Source organism: Pteronotus mesoamericanus, unplaced genomic scaffold, assembly GCF_021234165.1.
Source record: "Pteronotus mesoamericanus isolate MK-2021 breed Mesoamerican mustached bat unplaced genomic scaffold, CSHL_Meso_final contig_182, whole genome shotgun sequence".
NCBI classification, from domain to species: Eukaryota; Metazoa; Chordata; class Mammalia; order Chiroptera; family Mormoopidae; genus Pteronotus; species Pteronotus mesoamericanus.
This window is the reverse complement of record NW_026555078.1, coordinates 23,563,808-23,585,040: the sequence shown is the minus strand read 5'-3', so window position 1 is coordinate 23,585,040 and position 21,233 is coordinate 23,563,808. Positions and strand designations below refer to the sequence as shown.

The window sequence follows — 21,233 nt, the reverse complement described above, 5'->3', positions numbered from 1 at the left end:
AAAGAATTATGCACCATGACCAAGTAGAATTTATCTCTAGAATGCAAGGATAGTTCATCATACAAAAAGCAGTCAGTATATTATACCACAGTTACAAAATAAAGGATAAAAAACACTTGAGCATCTCAATTGATACAGAAAAATCATTTGACAGAATTCAGCATGGGTTCATGTTAATGACACCTAACAAACTGCAAATGGAAGGAAACCGCCTTAACTTAACAAAGGCCTCATGTACATATTTCCTGGAGCATTCTACACATTCAATGCAATCCTTATCAGAATTTCATGGCAGTTTTCACAGAAATAGAACAAAGAATCATAATAGAACCACAAAAGAGGCCAAATAGCCAAAGCATCTTTATAAAAAAGAAAAATCACGTCCTTATTTCAAACTATCTTACAAAGCTATAGTAACAAAGACAGTGTCGTATGTCATAAAAAGACACACAAATAGGTATAACAAAATAGAGAACCCATAAATAAACACACATATATAAGGTCTACTAATTTAAGATAAAGGAACCAAGAATATACAATGAGGAAAGAATAGTCTCCCCAATAAATGTCAGGAAGACTGGATAGCCACATGCAAAAGAATGAAATTGGACAGCTAACTTACACCATACACAAAAATCAACTCAATATGGATTAAAGACTTGAATGTAATACCTGAAGCTATAAAACTGTTAAAAGAAAACATTAGGAGTAAGATCCTGAACATCATTCTCAGCAGTCCTTTTATGGAATTGACTTCAAAAGCAAAACCAACAAAGCAAAGATCAGCAAGTGGAGCAACATCAAACTGAAAAGCTGTGCAGCAAAGGAAACCATCAACAAAATAAAAACGCAACCTACAGAATGGGAAAAGATATTTGCTAATAATATATCTTGATAAAGGGTTAATATCCAAAATAAATCTAGAAGATATAGAAGTCATGAAACCAAATTTAAAAAATCTGATTTAAAAATTAACAGAGGATCTGAATACACATTTTTCCAAAGAAGATATCCAGGTGGCCAACTGGTACATGAAAAAATAGTCAATATCATTGATCATCAGAGACTTGCAAATCAAAACCACAAAGAGTTACCGCCTCACACCTGTTGGAATGTCTATTATCAAAATTCAAATGATAACAAGAACATGTGGAGAAAAGGGAACCCTTGTACACTGTTGGTGGGAATGAATGTAAATTGGTTCAGCCAGTATGGAAAACAATATGGAGTTTCCTCAGAAATTAAAAACAGAAGTACCATATGATCCAGCAATTCTGGGTATTTATCCAAAGGAAATGAAATCATTGTCTCAAAAAGATACCTGCATGCCTGTGTTCATTGGATGATTATTTACAATACCCCCAAACTGGGAAGAACCTAAGTGGCCATTGATAGATATATGGATAAAGAAGAAATCATGGCTGAAAATGTCTCTAACCTGGGGAGAGGGAGAGATATATATATCCAATGAAATATTATTTGGCCATAAAAAAGGAATCCTGCCACTTACAACAACATGGATGGGCCCTGACTGCATTTGCTAAGTGAAATAAGTCAAAGCAAGACAAATACTGTATAATCTCATATGTGGAATCTAAAATAACCAGACCCATAGACACAGAGTAGATTGGTGGTTGCCATAGGTGGGGATTGAGGAGTAGGTGAAATGGGTGAAGGTGGTTAAAAGGTACAGTCTTCCACCTATAACATACATAAATCCTGGGGACTATACTTAATAATACCATTTTGTATGTTTGGAAGTTTCTAAGAGAGTAAATTGTAAGAGTTCTCATCAAAAGAAAAAAATCATAACTGTAGTTATGGATGATAACCAAACTTACTGTGATAATCACTTTGTAGTACATGCATATATCAAATAATTATGTTCTACCCCTAATACTAATGCAATGTTATCTGTCAATTAAATCACAATTGAAAACAAAAGAATATGGAAAGTTTAAAAAATAGCTTTCAACTCTTTGTGCATAGGAAAATTTAAAAAAAGAAGATAATTTTAGGTTATTTTAGAAAGTGAGAATAGTTAAGTAATAAACTCAATCATAGAAGTTTTGGAAAAATATTTTACATGACTTTTTCAATTGGAGCTGTGTAATTTTAGAAATAGACTCATCTAATCAATGCCTTTGATTCAAATGATGAAAATGAGATGTTACCAGATAAAAGTAACACAGACTGTTATTGGTAGAGCATGATTCCAACTCATGAAATCCTTCAGTTCGTTTCTCAGTTTTCCAGTGTTTCCTACTGTTTGTGTTTCTTATGTAACCACTTGGTTTAAAGTGGCCTGGAAATTTACAGTGATCTCTGAAAGACCTTTTACTTTAAATTGACTATTTATCAATGGATCTGTTAACAACTGAGGTCACCAAACTCTCCCCAGTGCCTTTAATTTGTGAGACATGTTATTTTACCTTAAAACTTACTGACTTCCTGAGAAGAGTTCACATGTCTCATTTAGCTCTTAAGTGCTTTATGTGTTAGACTTATAAACATAAATATTATTATGCTAGGCATTTTTAATACATTGTGTCATGAAAATTATTTTTTTTAATTTGGGGGTAGATTAAGGGGTGGAGAGATTGAGCAAACAGGAAAAAGGACTCATACACTTGGACAACAGTGTGGTGACTGCAGGAGACAGGGGATGTGAGGGGACTGAATGGTAAATTCCCACAACTGTATGAGATATGAAAAACCTAAAGTTAGAGAAAAAAGATAATTTAATCATTATTTCTTTAAAGTGGCTTTAATTTACTCTGTTTCCATATTCAGTACATATTTCCCATCCACCACACTAGCCATTATTGTAAAAACCTCAGGCAGATTTCCTAATTTGTATAGCAATTGGTGAGTCTCTAGCCATAACAATTTTCTTTCTAAAGCAGTTGTTGACATGTAAAGTACAGTGATTGTTTTTTGTTGTTGAATGTGTTTATACCAACCATACATGGCCATTTAGTATTCATCAAGTTTCTCTTCCTTTCAGACCTGTATGTGGAATCAGAGGGAAAACTCTCATAATTAACTTGCCAGGTAGCAAGAAAGGATCTCAGGTAAGGAACCTTGAGAAATATACGATTCAGTGTACAAAGTTTTGGCCAGCTGTGAGAGTTAGCCAACCAAAAAGTTGGAGCACTCCACAAGGCTACCCTCACCTCTAACACCAATTGCAATTCAATTTCCAAAACCACTCTGAGTTCCAGTAATTCACTAAAAAGACTCACAGAACTCACTGAAAGATGGTATACCCATGGTTATGGCTTGTTACAGAGAAAGGATACTGATTAAAATCAATCAAGGGAAGAAGTAGAGGAGAATAACCAAATGGGAGCTTCTGTTATCTTCTCTCTGTGGAGTCATGAGTATATTAAGCTCCTGGCATCAATGTATAACAACACAGAGTATTGCCAATCTGGGAAGCACCAAGCCTTTGGTGTCCAAAGTTTTTACTGGGGCTTATCACATTTTGCTCACATGGTTGACCTTTAGCCTCTAGTCCTTCCCAGAGGCTGGACTGATAACTTTAACTTATAGAGGCAAAACTGATCATCGCATTGCCCAAAGCCCCCATAATAACACTGTTAAGCTATCTGGTGGTCAAGGTCCCCAGTACAAAGGCATTCCTATCACTTCTCAGTTACTGAGGGCAAAAACCAGACTCTCTTTGAATAAGGTTAATTCTTTATTAGATAAGCTACCCTCTGGCCTTTGGCCAATTCTATCTTAACAGCAAAATGATTTTATTTGTCTGGCTGGACACTTGTATTGTCTACAGCATTTTTATTATAGACACAAAAACAGTACAAATAAGAATATGCCTAAGATTTGGAAATACCAGTGTGGGAGTGGGATAGATTTAGAGAAACAACTAACCCATCCTCTATAACTATTACATACATTTTCATATTTTTGTACTGATTTTCCACCTTGATCTACTATTTATAGTCTATGATACATTCACATAAAACTGTTTACCATAGAAATTATGTATAGAAATTAGCTCTCTTGCTTAAGCTAGTCATTTTCTTTTGGTATTACATTTTGAGGAGGCTTTTACTTAGTTTCCCAGTACATATAACCACAATATCAGATGTATAATCTTACTGAACTGTCAGTATTATAACATATCACAGTATAGTAGTAGATATAATGTGAAAAATAAGAGTCAGAAGATACTGGTGTACGTAACTGGATTCCTATACAAACATTAACAGTTAGCCTAGCCTATCATCATATGACAAAAATGCCTCCCAAATGATGCTACTCAGGTTTAAGGCTTGGCACATTCCAAAAGGAATAGTCTCAACAACGTATGGTTTTTCCCTTTCTGGTACCTGTTACAACTGAGCTAAGAAACAATATCATCTCTTGTTTTAAACCTCTTTTGATACACCAATATAATATTGGATTTCCCTCATTGTATAACCCATTTATTCATTCATTAACTTTTAGCTACCATTTCTTCTCTCCATTTATACCCAAACTTTTCTTTTGAAAATCTTTGAATGAGACAGTTTTGGCCACTATACAATCCAGATTGCCATCAATAATGCTTGTTTAGCAAATGCCCCACCCAGTTCATTTCCATTCATTTAAGGTAGGATTACTTAGGTGCAGAACTAATAGGCACTCATAGTTACAGCCCTGGTCGTAGAGGTTCTACATCTGGTAGAAAAATGAAGTTGAGGTGATATGGGAAGAAAAGTATATTCCTAAAGTAAAATGTATATCCTAACAGCATCCTCCCCCAACCCTCACTTCCCCAGAAAAGTAGAGGAATCTGTCTAGTGGAGACTGTCCCTTGGCCTCCCTCATGTTGAATATGATCACACACCAATGAAGGTGTGTAAACCAGCCCTTCATGTCTTTATCTCCTCCCCTTTGAATAACAAGTATTTCAGTTGTCCAGTCCAATTTTCTATCAAATCATTGCTCTGTAAATGAAAGTGTGTTCCTTGGTATAATGGTCATTGATACAGTATCTTCTGTTCTGATCCTTTCATAGTACACTGAGCATTTGTATCTACCAATGGGTAAGCCAAACCCAGTCTAGAGGAAGTGTCTATTCCTGTTAGGACCCATTTGTAGCCTCCAGGAACTACTGGCATCAGGCCAACTTGCTAGCTGTGTATAGGACCTTCCCTCTGTGGGATTGTCTACATAGCCCTCTGCCGTCTCTGTCTCTTGTTAGCAGACGGAACAGTTCTTGCTGGCATTTTGTGTCTCAGAAAGTGCAAGGGATATATCTACATTCATCCCATCTCTGAAGCCCCCTAATGTCCACTGATCTCATGGGCCCAGGTGGCCATTTCAGGAATCACACTGATATCTGCTCACCAGTTCCAATCAGTTTTTAATTCTGGAAGGGGATTCTTTTGATGGGCATTAACAAACATATCATACTTTAATATACCCCTTGCATTCCCAGAGTGATTCCTACAGGGCCATGCCCCATACAGGAACCCCTTTAGAAGACCAGTTTTCCATGTCCTTAAGCCTGACCGTATGGCCAGGCCACTAGACCCTTCCCATGAGTCAATAAAAACCCAAACATAGGGCCAAACATCATGCAGTTCAGCCCATCGAGCTGATTTGTTTTTACCTTCTTCAATCAGAGTGGCGGCCTTCCAAACAGGATGCTGTCCCTTCACCTTGGAATTGCCATCCATAAACCAAGCAGCTCTTTGTTGATCAATAGAAAGCTGTTTATAGGGCACCGCCCAAGTGGCCCAAGTGGCCATAGGATCCAGCAGCTCCTCAGGTCGTTCCGAAGTCGGCCCTAGGTGAAAAGAGGCTACCTGCTCGTGAGTACCTCCTTGCATTCTCCTGGTAGCATGATCCTATATCCACCATTTCCATTTTATTATGGAATTCTCCTGGGCATTGCCTTCCCCATTAGAGCATTTCTCTGACATTACCTAAGACATTATGGATATTTCAGGTTTCAAGATTATATTATTTTATATCCGTCAATAATAAAGGAAGTCTCAAAGTTCAGTAACAAGCTAGTAATTGCCTTCTCAAACAGAAATTTTCTGGTTCAAAATTCCAGCAGTTGTTCCTGACTGGCACTTACGTATTTTTGCCAAAACCTAGTTTGCGCTCCATTCAGGGCTCTTGTACAGCAAATTAATGACCTTTGTGGTCCCAGACAATCTTACTGATTCCCACTTAGCATATCCAATCTATATTGGTGGAAGAGTGGATTTACATGCCTTCTGTTTTACAATACTAAGTAGGGGGAAAATTCTCCAAACACAATATCCATTACCATAATACATTCAAGTAAAGGAGATTCACCACTTCACATAAAGTTCACTGTACAAACATTCTGTTTCATCCAGACTTTTACCTTGATTCCTATTTCATTCCTATATCCTCTCAATTTAAGAGTATCCCCTCATTAGGACTTCAACAGGTTTTAGAATCACAGTACATGGGACTCCCATATCAAAAAGTTTCCCTAAAATCTCATGTTCGTTCCTGACCATTTTACCCATTTTTGTCCATATAGCCTTGGACTTCTAGGCCTACATTGGGCCAAGGGATCCAGACTTTTTTTTTCTGGATTTAGATTAGGGGACCATCACTTTAGGTGATTCAAGGTGAGGTTTCTTACAGTCATCTTTGCCCTCTAGCTTTTTAAATATTTCTAAACTAAGGTCAGTAGAGATTTGTTTAGGACTCAAAGCCCTCATAGTAAACCACATTGTTAGACTGTCCCAGTGGCCGTAGTCACCAGGAAAGCAAAGACCCTTCTATCAGGAGACGAGCAAGTGCTCCCAACTGTTTATTCAACCCACAACAGTGCTACATTAAGACCTTTGTTTTGCCCCCATCAGTGTTCACCCTATTAGCCATTTCATTTTTGTTTGTTTGTTTAAGTAAATTCATTAGGGTGACATTAGTTCGTAAGATTATATAGGTTTCAAGTATACAGTTCTATGATACACCTGTGTGTTGCATTGTGTGCCCACCACCCAAAGCCAAATCTTCTTTCATCACCATATATTGGACCCACTTTACCCTTGACTACCCCCCATTCCCTTTCCCCTGGTAACCACCATACTGTTTTCTGTGTCTATGAGATTTTGTTTGTTTGTTTGTTCATTTGTTGCTTTCAGTTTTATATCCCATATATGAGTGAAATCATATGGTTCTTAACTTTTTCTGTCTGACTTATTTCACTTAGCATGATATTCTCAATTTCTACCCTGCTAAGACAAGGTCCTTGTAACTCTCATTCTCTTTCCCCATTCTCTTATGAATCACTCTAACTTTATTCACTATTTATTGCTTCAACCTAACGTTTTTCCTCTGGAAGCAGCTCTGAGTTTACCAACTATATATATATATATATCAGACCAGCCAGAATCTCAGCTTGGCTCAGCGTCCAGATCCACCCCAACATTCTCCCTTACATTCATTTTGGCTAGCACAGATAACAGTAACCAAGAGATTGTATATATACCCTGTTTCTTGTTATTTTGCATTTATTTATACATCTAGTGGCACAACTCCTTAGGAGTTGAATCTTTCATTTCAAAATTCAATTGCTAACTTTTATCTTCAATAACTAATCGCAGCACAGCTGCATTCCCATTCTGTGGGTGACCCTGTGTTCATTCAAGCTCTGAAGAGTCATTATTCCTCACTCTCTCTTCCTTCCCCCTTCCAGATCACATGTTTCATGCATCAGATTCTTTCTAGTGAATGCGACTTCTAACACCAAATGTAAGGAGTTTTGGCAAACTGCAAAAATTAGCAAACTACAAAGATGAAACACTTCACCAGGCTGCCCTCACTTCTGACACCAATTGCAATTAAAGGGATTTCTGAAACCACTCTCAGTTTTAATAATTCAGTAGGAGGACTCACAGAACTTACCGAAAGCTGTTATCCTCACAGTTATGGTGTATTACAGGGAAAGAATACAGATTGAAATCAGCCAGGGGAAGAAGCAGATAGGGCAGAGTCTAAGTGAGGTACCAAATGAGGAACTTCTGGTCATTGTCTCATCACCTTCTCTCCATAATATGAGAATACATGCACAAAGTATTGCTCTCACTTTTGCAAAGGTACTCTCACTTTTGCCTCTGGTGTCTAGAGTTTTTATTGGGACTTAATCACATGTTGCCCACGTAGCCGACATTTAGCCTAGCCCTTTTCCAAAGGCAAGACTGATGATCTTACTACCTAGTTTCTTTCAAAGGCAAAAGCAGTATGTTTCCCCAAGCCCTCATAATAAACCACATGGTTACACTGTCCAGGAGCTAAAGCCCCAGGCTTTTAGAGACAGGAAGGGAGAGAGAAAGAGAGAAATATCAATGTGAAAGAGAAATATCAGTTGCCTCCTGTCCATGCCCCAATCAGGGATCAAACCCGCAACCTAGGTATGTGCCCTGAGCGGGAATCAAACCCACAAACTTTTGGTATATGGGACAGTGCTCCAACCACCTGAGCACCTGGCCAGGGCACAAAGACATTTCTATCAGACATGACATTCCAAGGAACTAGAGATCAACCCCCAAAATCTGAGCATAGAGGCCAGACCTCCCTTTGGTTAAAGTTAAATTCTTTGTTTTACAATCTTTATCAGTAAAGTGATTGAGCCATACAAAGAGAGGTCAAAGTATTGGACACACTTTCACATTGTCCAGTAACCCTACATAAATTTGAGATACATCTTTACAACTTACATTTTAAGGTAAGTTATTTTAAATGTAAAAAAGAAAGGCCTCTGCCCAAATACGTTCTTAAGACTTATCTGGCCCTATGTTCTAATGTTAAAGTTCTCACCTATTCTCTTTTTGGTAATATATTATTGATAATAATGAGCAGCTGAGCAGAAGACTATATTGACTTTAATGCAGTGTTCTGTGCAAACTTCTATCTAAACATTGCCTACCTATACTTTGTGATGGTAGTCAGAACTTAAGATCTCTGAATAAAATAGTTCAGTCCGCGTTTGGTTTGTTAGTTATAGTGCTCTGCTTTAATTAGAAAAGTGAAAACTGTTTTTTTCCCATAATGTATCTTTAAACCCCAAAGTTGTATAAAAAAATTTTTAATGTACTGTGTGCTTATATAGTACTGTAGTTCTTCAGAGAATACTGTAATATATGCCATGCCTACTTCATATTTCATATTACAACAATAATGCTCTAAATATGATTCATTCTTAAAACTGATAAAGAGAAATACAAATCCAAAATCACAAATAAATTTTTATTGCTACCATTTTATATGCCTGCAAGAGTGCTTCATCTTCATTTTTTTCCTCTTGCATACAGGAATGTTTTCAGTTCATACTGCCAGCTCTACCTCATGCCATTGACCTTTTACGTGATGCCATTGTAAAAGTAAAGGAAGTGCATGATGAACTTGAAGATTTACCTTCCCCACCACCTCCTCTTTCCCCTCCTCCCACAACTAGCCCTCATAAACAGACAGAAGACAAAGGGGTTCAATGTGAGGAAGAGGAAGAAGAGAAGAAAGATAGTGGTGTTGCTTCAACAGAAGACAGCTCTTCATCACATATAACAGCAGCAGCAATTGCTGCCAAGGTAAGCCTGCTGAGAGAGTCAAAGACCTAAAGGACCCACAGGTAAATGTACTGATTTCATCACTGTTCCCATGCCATCATTCCATAAGTTTAAAATCTCTTCAGTATATCCTTCATAAAGAACTGGGATACTCATCACACTCCAGAGCTGTTTCCCCCACAGTGTAGAGTTCTTGAAGGCACTGAAGCATGTTCAGAGGTCTGAGGAATTAAAAATACTGCTGTTGCAGTGAAGTAATTAACTGCAATGATAAACAATGTGACATTGAAGAACTCTTTGGAGATGCCATTTTTATTGTCATACTAACTGTTCATATATTCAAAACATCAAATATTGACCAATTCTTAAAGGAACAGCAACCTGAAGGTAGGAGACCTTAAATGATTGAAGAGATTAGTTAAAAAGATTAACAAAGACTTTAATATAAGGCTTTTCAGCAATTAACTAAGCACTTATATAAATATAACGTGACACAAATTACCCTAGTGGTATAGGGAAGAAACAGATATTTTATTTTCATTTTAATTTAAAAAAGTAATATTATTAGGATAGTACCAAAGTATTAAAAATACTTTTGGGGAAATTCTGGAAGTAGAGTACCATGAGGTGTACTCGAGTAAATTTAGTCATCTTAAAGTCACAAAACATGATTTATATTATTATCCATACCTAGTATAATCCACCCAGTATGCTTTAAAATCATCAGAAAGTAACATATCACTTCTGGGAATAATGATTATTTGTTGATTGAGAGCATACAGATTGAAAATCTAATTACCATTTTAAGTAATTCCTAAAGTTTTATGGATCATCCAGATATTTTGGTTATGAGGATAACACGAGAGGGTTTTTTTCACAACCTACAGATTAGAAAGGATCATAGAGATCCTTTTGAAGTATCGGTTGAGATAATCAGTAGGTGATTCTTTTTACTTAAAAGAGTAAAAAGCACCACCAATTTCAATCTTAAGAAAAAAGCTTAAAACATCTGAAATCCAAACTGATTTGACATTTCATTGTTCCATTTGTTTTCACCTTTTTTCCTTTCCATTTTGCTTGTGTAGTTTCATGTTTTATTGTCACTATATTCATAGTTGTTATGTGTTGTGCATTAGAAGCATCCATTCTACACCAGTCCTGCTGTTATCATGGCACACGGTGAGCAGCCCATCCCTGGTCTCATCAGTTATTTCCATCATGCAACAGGCAGTGCAGATGAACGGGTAAGAGGCTTTTGCGTAAATGATTTTGCAAGCATACCACCTATTTCCTATCATTAGAGGTAGGCTATAACATATTATGGAAGATGTGTTTTATTCTGAAGGATCTTCAGCAGTGCTTTCTTGTGAAAGTGAAAATGCCACTGAGTATATTCCATCACAGAATTTAATTTAATGGAGTTTCTCCTGTACCTAAACTACTCTAATATTATTAAGATTCTGTAGTATGTGGCAATGAGCATCACATGACTTCCAAGAAATTTCATTGCTCAGACGTTATTTTTTCTTTAGCAATTTTATCACATACTTTCAAATAAATTACCGGAAATTATTAAAGCAATCCCTTTGTAAAGGTTCACCTTATGTCTTAAAATCTAAACTGATTGGTCAAGCTAATATTTCATTTGTATTAACATTGGATTTTTTTGCTCATGATTTTGCATCTTATTTTCTTTTCCTTCACTATGTTCTCATTACAACTATTTAGAGTTGAGACTTGATACAGATCCTGAGATTCCTAATCTTCCAATAGAAACTTTTAAGGATACATATCACTTCTTTCAGTCACTGACTGAATTGTAGTTTTCAAAAACTGCCAGGCTAGATAAGATTTAAAAAGTGATGTTTTAGACCATAAATGCAAAAAAACAAAAAACAAAAACTATCTCAATCCCTAACATGGATATAAACTGAGATGAAAAGAAAAAGTACTAAAGTAAAATTTGACTTTAAATATTTAGGAAGAACAAGCACTAAGAATTTAGGGAAGTGGGTGGGTAGAGAACTAGTATCAGTAGTCTCTTGGGAGATATATTACCAAAATGGAGACTTTAACCCTTATATCCAACAAGCACCGCCTGGTTGGAAATAAACTTAGGCTAGTCAATGGACAAGTAGAAAATTTAAATATTGATTAGTAAAATTATTAATGAATTTCGGTTGACAACTAGTAAGTGAATTCTTGATACAGCTCTGTTATAAATTACAAGCATTCAAAAATATACCTAACTTGAAGCAGGACTGTTTTTTGTATTCTCATCTTATAGAACAACCACATCTTATAAAACAACTGTAATAATTACCCTGATTTTCAAACTGAAGTATTTGTATGCATAACCAAACTTTTAACTTATCGTATTTTGAGTTTTATATTATTACACTCTAAATTATTTTAGTGTCTTTTTTTAGTTCTTCCATGGCTTGCACATAACTAGTACCATCCTAGATGCATGGAAGAGAAATTAATCATTACATGCAATGGATTCCTTTTATTGTTAGGATTTCACTCTCTGGAGGAACTAGTTGAGAATGGCTGTTTAAGTGTTCTAACTGGATCTCCTCATATGGCATAACCCAGGAACTTCTTATTTATTGATTGATATTTAATAATCCTCTCTTTTAATGTGTATGATCTTTTTGACAGATAATACAGTTTTATAAGTAGTTATTTTTTTTGTGCTTTCTCTGACAAGTGATCATCAGAGCTATATATCAAAGAGTGTAATATTCAAGTTTTTCAGAACTAGCATCCATAGAAAAGAATAAAAAAGAAATAGGTAACAGAGAATAATGAAAAGGAAAGTTTTTGATGTTCTTAATGCTCCTAAAGAAGTTATGTTAACTCTGAAAGCTTATCTGGCATTAACTTTGTAAATGAGCCCCATTGGTCCTGAATGCTCTGCTTTATTGTCAATGTTTTAGATCTCTACATGAGAACAGTCATTTACAATTTATCTGTGTACTGATAAAATCAGTCTGGCTGATTTTTACAAGCTTTACCCATGTAAAATTTAAAAATTAATTTTTGAAAGGGAGAGTCCAGTTGCCTATTGGAGAGAAAACATGACAATTTCCCTCTGCCGGTTCCCATTCTGAGGCATGTAAAACAATGTAGAATAATGTAAAATTATGCAACTTAAAATCAGAAAAACAAGATGTAAATCCTGAGTTTACCAGTTAACTTTTGGGGCAAAGTACTCAAGATTTAAGGTTCAGTTTCTTGTGTATAAGATGGAAATAATAACCTCCCTGTAAATCACAAGAGGTTATTTCTTTGTACCAAATAATGCATATTGGGGGAAATTATAACTATATAAATTTAGAGTTTAATATTTACAAAATTCTTTCTAGGCATCAAACTCTATGCTTGATGCTCAGAATGCAAATATAAATGGATTGTTCTAGCCTATAAAGAATTCACAATATCACTAGGGAGTTCTTTTCATTAATTTTTTAATTTCCTAACTCACTTATCTACTTATGATAAAGAATGTGAAACCTAATCAACGTACTGACTCTTTAATAATTAGTTACTAGTGATCTGATTATTAGTTTTTGCTAAACTGATCAATTTGCTTTTTCAAAAAATAGAGTCTTGAAGAATGCCTCTTATAATAGATATTTGTTAGTTGCCTCTCCAGCAGCCATTTCCCATTCCCTCTTCCTAACTTTATACTTCATTTCCCAGTCACATAGTTTGGTGGAGGATTGACTAAACCTCCAGGATAGGTTGACTTAATATAAATCAGCATATCCATTTCATGTAGCCACAGTTTTTAGTTCAAGAAGCATATAATTCAGGCCAGTAGACACAAGTGGGTCTCATCTTTTAAATTTTATTTGAACTACTGGGGACACAAATTCTCTGTTTCTTACTGGATATTAATGAGGAAATACACAACCTCTTAGAATTTCATCTTGGAACCATGAAAGGAATAACTGGCAATAATGGAACCAACAGTAGAGAAGCAGTACTGAGAAATAGTGAAAGAGAGCTGTTGAGTCTTGTTTACAAGGTTTGAACCACTCGCTTAAACTCCCGTTGAGCTACACCCACCTCTTTACTTTTCAGTTACATGAGCCAATAATTTACTTTTTTTAAAAAGTTAATTAAAGATAGAAATGGGTATACGTCTTTCTTAAGAAGTATCTTAACTAATATACCTCAATATATACCATCCCATCAAACAGCTGAAAAGTCTTTCTTACAATGACAAAAAGATTGAATGGGAATCCCTGAAGTTTTATATGTGAGTGAGAAGCCTGATTCAAAAGGATAGAGAGTAGGGGAGTGTGACACAAACAGGGAAAAGAAGGAAAATAAATCCTGTCCTTCTGTCGTTGCTAAATAAGTACGAAGGTTTTTTCAAGTAAACTGGATCCAAATTTGAAGAAGTTATAATTTGTGAAATGCAGCTTCAAGGCAACTTGAAAATTTAAAAATCCAAGTCATAATGACAGGCAAAGAGGAGTTTGAGACAAAGAGAAAAGATACATAATAGGAAATCTTGTCTCACTGACAGAAATTAAGTCTTCTGGAGAAGTTTAGCACAATAATGATTATCCCCAGCCTCTACTGGATACAGGAAAATCTGCTGCCTACCCTGGGAAGAAAAAGAATTGCTGATTTCCCTTTGGTAAAAGATAGGTAGAAAACAGTATGTTGAATTCAAATGGCTAGTAAGAATTAACAACCTACCACTTCTGTAGATTTGTCAGGAAATAAATCATACCATTACAAAAAAACACAGGGATACTTACAAAGTTTTGATAAGAAAATCAAACAACATAAACCCATATATATGTATGTATGTATGCATGTATATAAACATAAACAACATAAACCCATATATATGTATGTATGTATATATACACACATAAACAACATAAACATACACATGTATCTGGAAAAATTCCAGCCATCGTTAATATAACAAGAACAGTTTGTGTATCATCGGTGTAACCTGGCAGCCAAGGAGAGTGGAATGGAATGTGCATGCATGAACAATGACGACTTCACTGTACTAGTCAGTGAGGGTAGTAGACACTGTTGTGTGAGCATATGAACTGAGTATGTGCCGTTGCATTCAAAATGACTGAGCAAGTAGAGCAATGAATCTGCATCAAATTTTGCGTTAAGCTTGAACATTCCTCTGCAGAAACTATTTGGATGATTCAGTAGGCCACAGCTATGGGCAGTGGTCATTGGCAGCTTGATCACAACAACACGCCCACTCATGCATCATGTCTCCTGCAAAGTTTTTTTGCAAAACATCAAATAACCCATGTGACTCAGACCTGCTACAGCCCAGATTTGGCACCCTGCAACTTCTTGCTTTTCCCAAAACTAAAATCACCTTTGAAAAGGAAGAGATTCAGACCATCGATGAGATTCAGGAAAATACGATGGGGCAGCTGACAGAGATTGGGAGAACTGTGTGAGGTTCCACGGTGCCCACTTAGAAGGGGACTGAGGCATCATTGTCCTATGTACAATGTTTCTTCTATCTTGTATCTTTTTCAATAAATGTCTCTATTTTCCATATTACATGGCTTAAGCAACTTAACTTTTCCCCCTTAAATGCTCAAACATCAAATAAAGTTAACATATACCACAGAAAATTTTCTGGTAAGGCACAGCATTTCTGCTAAGTAGATTACACAGATAGTAGTTAAAGGCACTAATCATCAATAAGTCAAAGAGAATAGCCCATCAAAAGTAAGCAAATTTTTTATATTCAACACATTTTATAACTTATTATCAGGCTCAGGTATTAAAAAATCAAAGGAAATAAACTTTATTTTTTAAGTTTTAGTCTTTCTTATATTCTTTCAGATATTGTTGAATAAGCTTTAAAGTATACTCTTGAACAAACTTTACTTTAGGACTGCAGTCTTTCTCAGATGATCCACAAGATGAAAATTTTTATCATAATTTTATCAAATTATATCATAGAATTCAAAAGGATAGAGAGTAGGGGAGTGTGACACAAGCAGGGAGAAGAAGGAAAGCAGGATAGGATGGGAGTGATCTCTGTAAACAGATTATAGATCATTTATTTAACATGCAATATGTTAATCATTGCTTTTTTCAAATGAGCTAATATTTTACATTTGTGTTTTGTTTTGACTTATAATTCAGTAAATAATGAAAATTATAACCCACTTGTACAAGAGCTTTAGGAGTTTTAAATAAATTTTAAATGTGTAAATGATCCAGAGACCAAAAGCTTGAAACAGATTTATGACAAAAAATTTTTGCCTTAAAAAAACAAAAGCACATACCCAGTTGTATTTCTCTATCAGTCTCGCTCCTACTATAGTGTCAGTGACTCATATTTATTATACCTTTAATCAAAGTAAGACATTTCTACTTCACAGAGAAAATCTGGAGGGGTAAGTAATTAAGAACTATCTGACATACATGTATTTTAGCAGACAGTAAAGCTCAATTATATACATAATAAAATTTTTACAACATACAATTCTTTGACTGCTTGTTGGGCTCAAAATGAAGAAATAGCCAAATAAAAAGGACTATAAACAGCACTCTGTCATCTTTCACCGAATAGAGAATAAAAACCTATAATCTGTTTACAGAGATCACCAAGTGGTCAGACAATAAAACCTAAGTCCCAATTACTGCTGCCACCAATGAGCAATAATTTCCTGGCAGTGCACAAAATAGAAATAGACAAAACAAAAATCAATATAATGGGGTTTTTATTTAAGTTTTTTTAAACCTAGAGGGAACAGACAGTTATATAAGTTCTATTGGCACTTGAGATTCACCTCTGGTTGCAAAGAAAAGATACCTGTGAGCTTAAGTAAGTGCTTAAAATTGTACTCTGGCAGCACAGTTTGTTCTATTAGATAAATCCACAGGGCATCTCAGTGGATGATCTCTAAAACTGTTAAAAAATAATTTTTAAAGATAAAATTTTAGTACAAATATCAAATGAATATATGTCAAAGATGTTATTTTATTCATTAACTAATGAGGGTCACAGAAAGATGTTACAACTAGTTCACAAAAAAACTCAGAGAACGCAACTCTACAGGCATTAGGAATGCTTAAATGAATTTACAAATAGATGCAATGCTTGGTCATTATCTGCAAAGCAGTCCATTTCACTTCCATGGTACAATAGAATCATTTGGACCAAAACTATTTACATTACTATCAGTTTTTACAATTTAGAATTGTAAAATAGCTGAAAGGCTATGAACAATACAGATAATCCATAATTGTCCACTACACAGGACACCTAGTAATACTGTTTTGTCCATTTCAAAGTCTTTCACAATTTTTCTTGACACAAAAGGAATAAGATTATGCATGGATGTTGACAAAAAATTAAATTATTGTTAAAGATGTTCATGTGCCTAGTTAGCATTTTTATTGTTTATACTATTATTTGTTTTGACTCATGGATTCTACAAAGCAGGATTTTGTAGAAGACTATATTATCTTTAACAATTAATGAATGTTTGAAGTCTTTATATAACTGCTATAGCTAATAAAGGAAATGTCTTTTTAGGATGCCAATTTTTTTTTCCCTAACACTGTCATTTGAATAATATTGTTGGATTAATTATGTATGTAAGTGTGATGAATTAGTAGTAAGTATTGTTTGGGCTAATATATGTTCTCATAAGTTTTTCACAAAGTTTACTACTATTTTATCAATAAAATAAATAGGAAAGTATTTTAAAGTACATAGACTTTTTTCAAATCTGAAAAGCAGTATGCATTGTACTTAACAACGTGAGCTTTAACATCTGGTAGTTTTAGTTCTGTCGATTATTATTTCTGACATTGGGTAAATTACTTCTTCTTTCTAAGCCCCCGTCTTCTCTAAAATAGAAATAACAATGATATTAACTCCATTATCACTGCATGAGTAATTTATGAATATTTAAATAAGAAAATGGATATAAAAGCACCTAACAGTGTCTGGATAAAGTAAACATTTAATATTAGGGGGTCGGTATCCTCATTGATACTAACTCAACCTTCATCACTTACACAATTCTCCCTTCACATCTCTTTCTTTGCCCAACTGGACAATCCTTTCCCTTTCCTTATTCAGCCTTTAGCTACCTTTTAAGGCCTAGCTCAGCGAGTGGTTCTTACATTTTTATTATTGGTTGCTTCCTTTGGGAATGTGATTAATGTTGCTGCCCCTCTCCAAAGGCTCATATGCACAAACATTGGGTACATTCTTGACCTTACTCTTTGCCTGGCTAATGTCTATTTATTCTTTCTGTTCCAGTTGAACTATCTCTTTCTCACAGAAAGACTTGTCTGATCTGCCTCCTCCACCATAAATTATTCTTGCAGTTATTCTCTCCCATAAGGCCTTTTCTTTTCCTTTATAGCACTTACTACAATTTACAATTATATACTTATTCATGTGTTTGATTTATATGTATGTAGATGATAAGATCCATGAGAATAAGAATTACATCTCTTAGTTTATATGATCTATCCAACATCCAACACAGTTTGGCATGTAGAATATAGTGTGTAAATATTTGTTCAATATGTTCCATGAAAAAATACAATGCCTCATCCATCTCTAAGGAATAGATGCCCATTAATTAACTTTATAAGGCAGGTATAAAAATACAAGATAAGTGGAATATAATCAATAATAGAGTGATAACTGCGTGGTCACAGACGCTTACTAAACTTACTGTGGTGATCATGTCACAAAATACATATATGTCGAATCACTATATTGTACATCCAAAACCAATTAATATTGTATGCCAATGATAGTGTAATAATCATAAATAAACTAAGATATATTTTGTAATGCCCATGATGTATAAGGACTCTTCCAAGAAATAGACAAAAAAATCAGCATATTCTCTGCCAATAGTAAGCCAATATATTAAGCAACTACAGTAATAATGATAAAATATACTTTCTGAATGCGGACTGTAGAGCAGATACCATTCTAAGTGTTTTATATATACCATCATAAATTGATACTGAAATGCAGGTATCAACAAGATTGTATCTTTTCATTTTCCTGGAAGGCAATACATAGGAAAACAAATGTTAATAAGGACTCTGATTAATGCCATTGAGAGCAACAAAAATTCTGAAAAATTTTTTATTGGGAGAATAATTTTAAAAGTATAAATAGCCCTTGTAAGAAACATTCATATGAATATTTAAATTTTTACATTTGTAAAAAATACAGGTTATAGTCATACTTTACATGTTTACTGTCTAGAAAAATATCATAAAGCATGTATTTTCTTTGTATATTCTTGTGGATTTTTTGTATCATAGATTTTAATCTAAATTCAGGTCTTTATATTAATTCTTGTTAAATTTCATTTTGTTACATTCAAATGATCAGTCTAGCCTAAGGAGATTTTTTTAAATCTATATTGATCATTCAGTATATTACCTGTTTTTTCTAGCTCTGTCACCTGCAGATATATTAACTATACTTTCATTCAAGTCACTATTATAACTTTTTTCAGGGTAGGCCATTGCACGTACTACCAGAAACCCCACTGGCTATAATTGTTTAGTCAGCTAACATATATATCTCTTAATAGTCTTCAAAACCCATTTTTCTTTATCTTGTACACAAGACTTTTATGAATGGCTTATTAGATACCTTACTAAATCAAGGTATACTAGTTTGATAGTTTTATTCTTTAGTATAATTTTCATTATACTTAATCATAGCCTTTAAAGGATTATTACCAAAACTCTGGGAAGATACATGATGTATATTTTCTGAAAGAACCCATAGGTATTCATATGTCATCTATTTTTATTATTCAGAGCCATTTTGAAAATGTCATTTCACTGCCTACTGATTGCTGTGGTTTCTGTTTAGAAATCAGCTGTTACTCTTATTGAGTATCTCTTATATAAGTTGCTTGTCTTTTGCTGCTTTCAGGGTTCCATCTTTGTCTTTGACTCTTGACAGTTTGATTATAGTGTTTCTTAGTTAAATATCTTTGAGTTTATCCAGGTTAGGGTTGTTGAGCTTCTTGGATATGTAGATTCATGTCTTCAGCAAGTTTGGAAAATGTTCAGACATTATTTCCTCAAATATTATCTCTGTCTCTTTCTTCTCCCCTGGAACTCTTATTGTGCATAACTTGGTACAGTTATTGGTGCCCCATAGGTTTCATGAGTCCTGATTACTTTTCTTCATTCTTTTTTTTTCTGCTCCCAAAACTAGGTATTCTAAATTGATTCAACTTAAAGTTCATTATTTCTTTTTCAGTTATGCTGCTGAACCCCTGCCCCAGAGGACTTTTCATTTTAGTTATATTCTCCAACTTTTGAATTTCTATTTGGTTGCCATTTATCTTTATTTTTATTGATATTTCCTATTAGCAAGACATCATTTCCATGTTTTATTAAGTTCTTTGTCTATGGTTTTCTTTAGCTCTTTGATATATTTTACATACTTGGTTTATAATTTTTGTCTAGAGACTCCAATGTCTGGGCTTTCACAGGGACATTTTCTATTTATTCCTTCTTTTTGTTTAAAACTGGATTCTTTGAATATCATAAGTGGCAATCTGGAAATTAGACTCCCCCTTCTCATTTGAGTATATTATTGCTGCTTGCTATTATAATTGTTGTTTATTTGTTGATTAACTTTTCTGAACTATTCTTGTCAAGTTTCTTATTCTTTGCTGTGTGTGGCAACTGAAGTCTCTGTACCATTAGCTTCATGGTCAGCTAGTGACTCAACAGAGGTTTCCTTAAATACCTGGAAAAAATATATACATATGGAAAAAGAAAACTATTCAATTCTTTGCAGATGGGTTCTTTATCTTTATCAGGGCATGTCTTCAACAATCAACCAGGCAGTTTACAACTCTGCCTAACCCTTCAATTCCTGATTGTGCAGTTTGAACTTCAATGAGTAGTGAAAGATTAGGTGAAGTCTTCCAAGAATGAGGCCAACCCTGGGCATATGCATGAGCTTTTGGATTCTTAGGAATACCTTTGAACTTTTCAAAGCCCTTACACCTGAACATTTCAATGAATCTATTTGTCCCAACTGTTATTCCTTGCCAAGACAGTAAGCGGTTAATATATCTGCTTTCAAATTTTGACAATTACTGCCCCCCTCGCCCCCACAATTAGTTTCCTGAACTCTGGAAGTGTTCCAAGCCAGGGGAAATAAAGGCAAGGCCTTCAAGTGTGTCCTTTAGTGAGCCAACGGACATGTTGAAATAAACAACCACAATTTTTGAGAATAAGGTTTGTTGTTCTTCAGTTTAAAACCTTTACCAGGAATGTGTACTGTCTTCAAGGCCACCACTGAGCTGTATAGTGGGTGATCAGTTGGGTGTTTTTAATTGATTAAGCCTTCCCCTTGTTGCCATAAACTTTTGATTAGTTTCTAGATTTGTGGTAAAGTTGTTTCTGACATTATTGCCAGTTAAATCACCTCTTTAGTGGAAGGATAGACTTTTAACTTTCCTACTCTGCCATTTCCACTGGTGTCACTCAGGGATGATTTCTTTTTAAACAGAAACTACTCACTATAAAAGAAAATATTGATAGATTTAACTAAATTAAAATATTATACTTATCAAAAGACATGATAAAGTAAGATATGATAAGCCTAGGACTATGTTATTTACACCC

General features: G+C 34.8%; 1 protein-coding gene across 6 annotated transcripts in view; it reads left to right on the top strand.

Annotated features, from left to right (window-relative positions):
* The window catches only part of GPHN (gephyrin), a 439,737-nt gene that overhangs the window by 224,172 nt on the left and 194,332 nt on the right, over positions 1-21,233 (top strand). For 4 of the 6 annotated variants that reach the window (XM_054567420.1, XM_054567421.1, XM_054567418.1 and 1 more), the window contains exons 6-7: positions 3,008-3,074; positions 9,315-9,587. In XM_054567420.1, coding sequence (XP_054423395.1) covers positions 3,008-3,074; positions 9,315-9,587 — 340 coding nt within the window. Of the gene's footprint in view, positions 1-3,007; positions 3,075-9,314; positions 9,588-10,702; positions 10,811-21,233 lie in introns of all 6 variants that reach the window. The other 2 variants (XM_054567416.1, XM_054567417.1) reach the window with 1 other exon arrangement.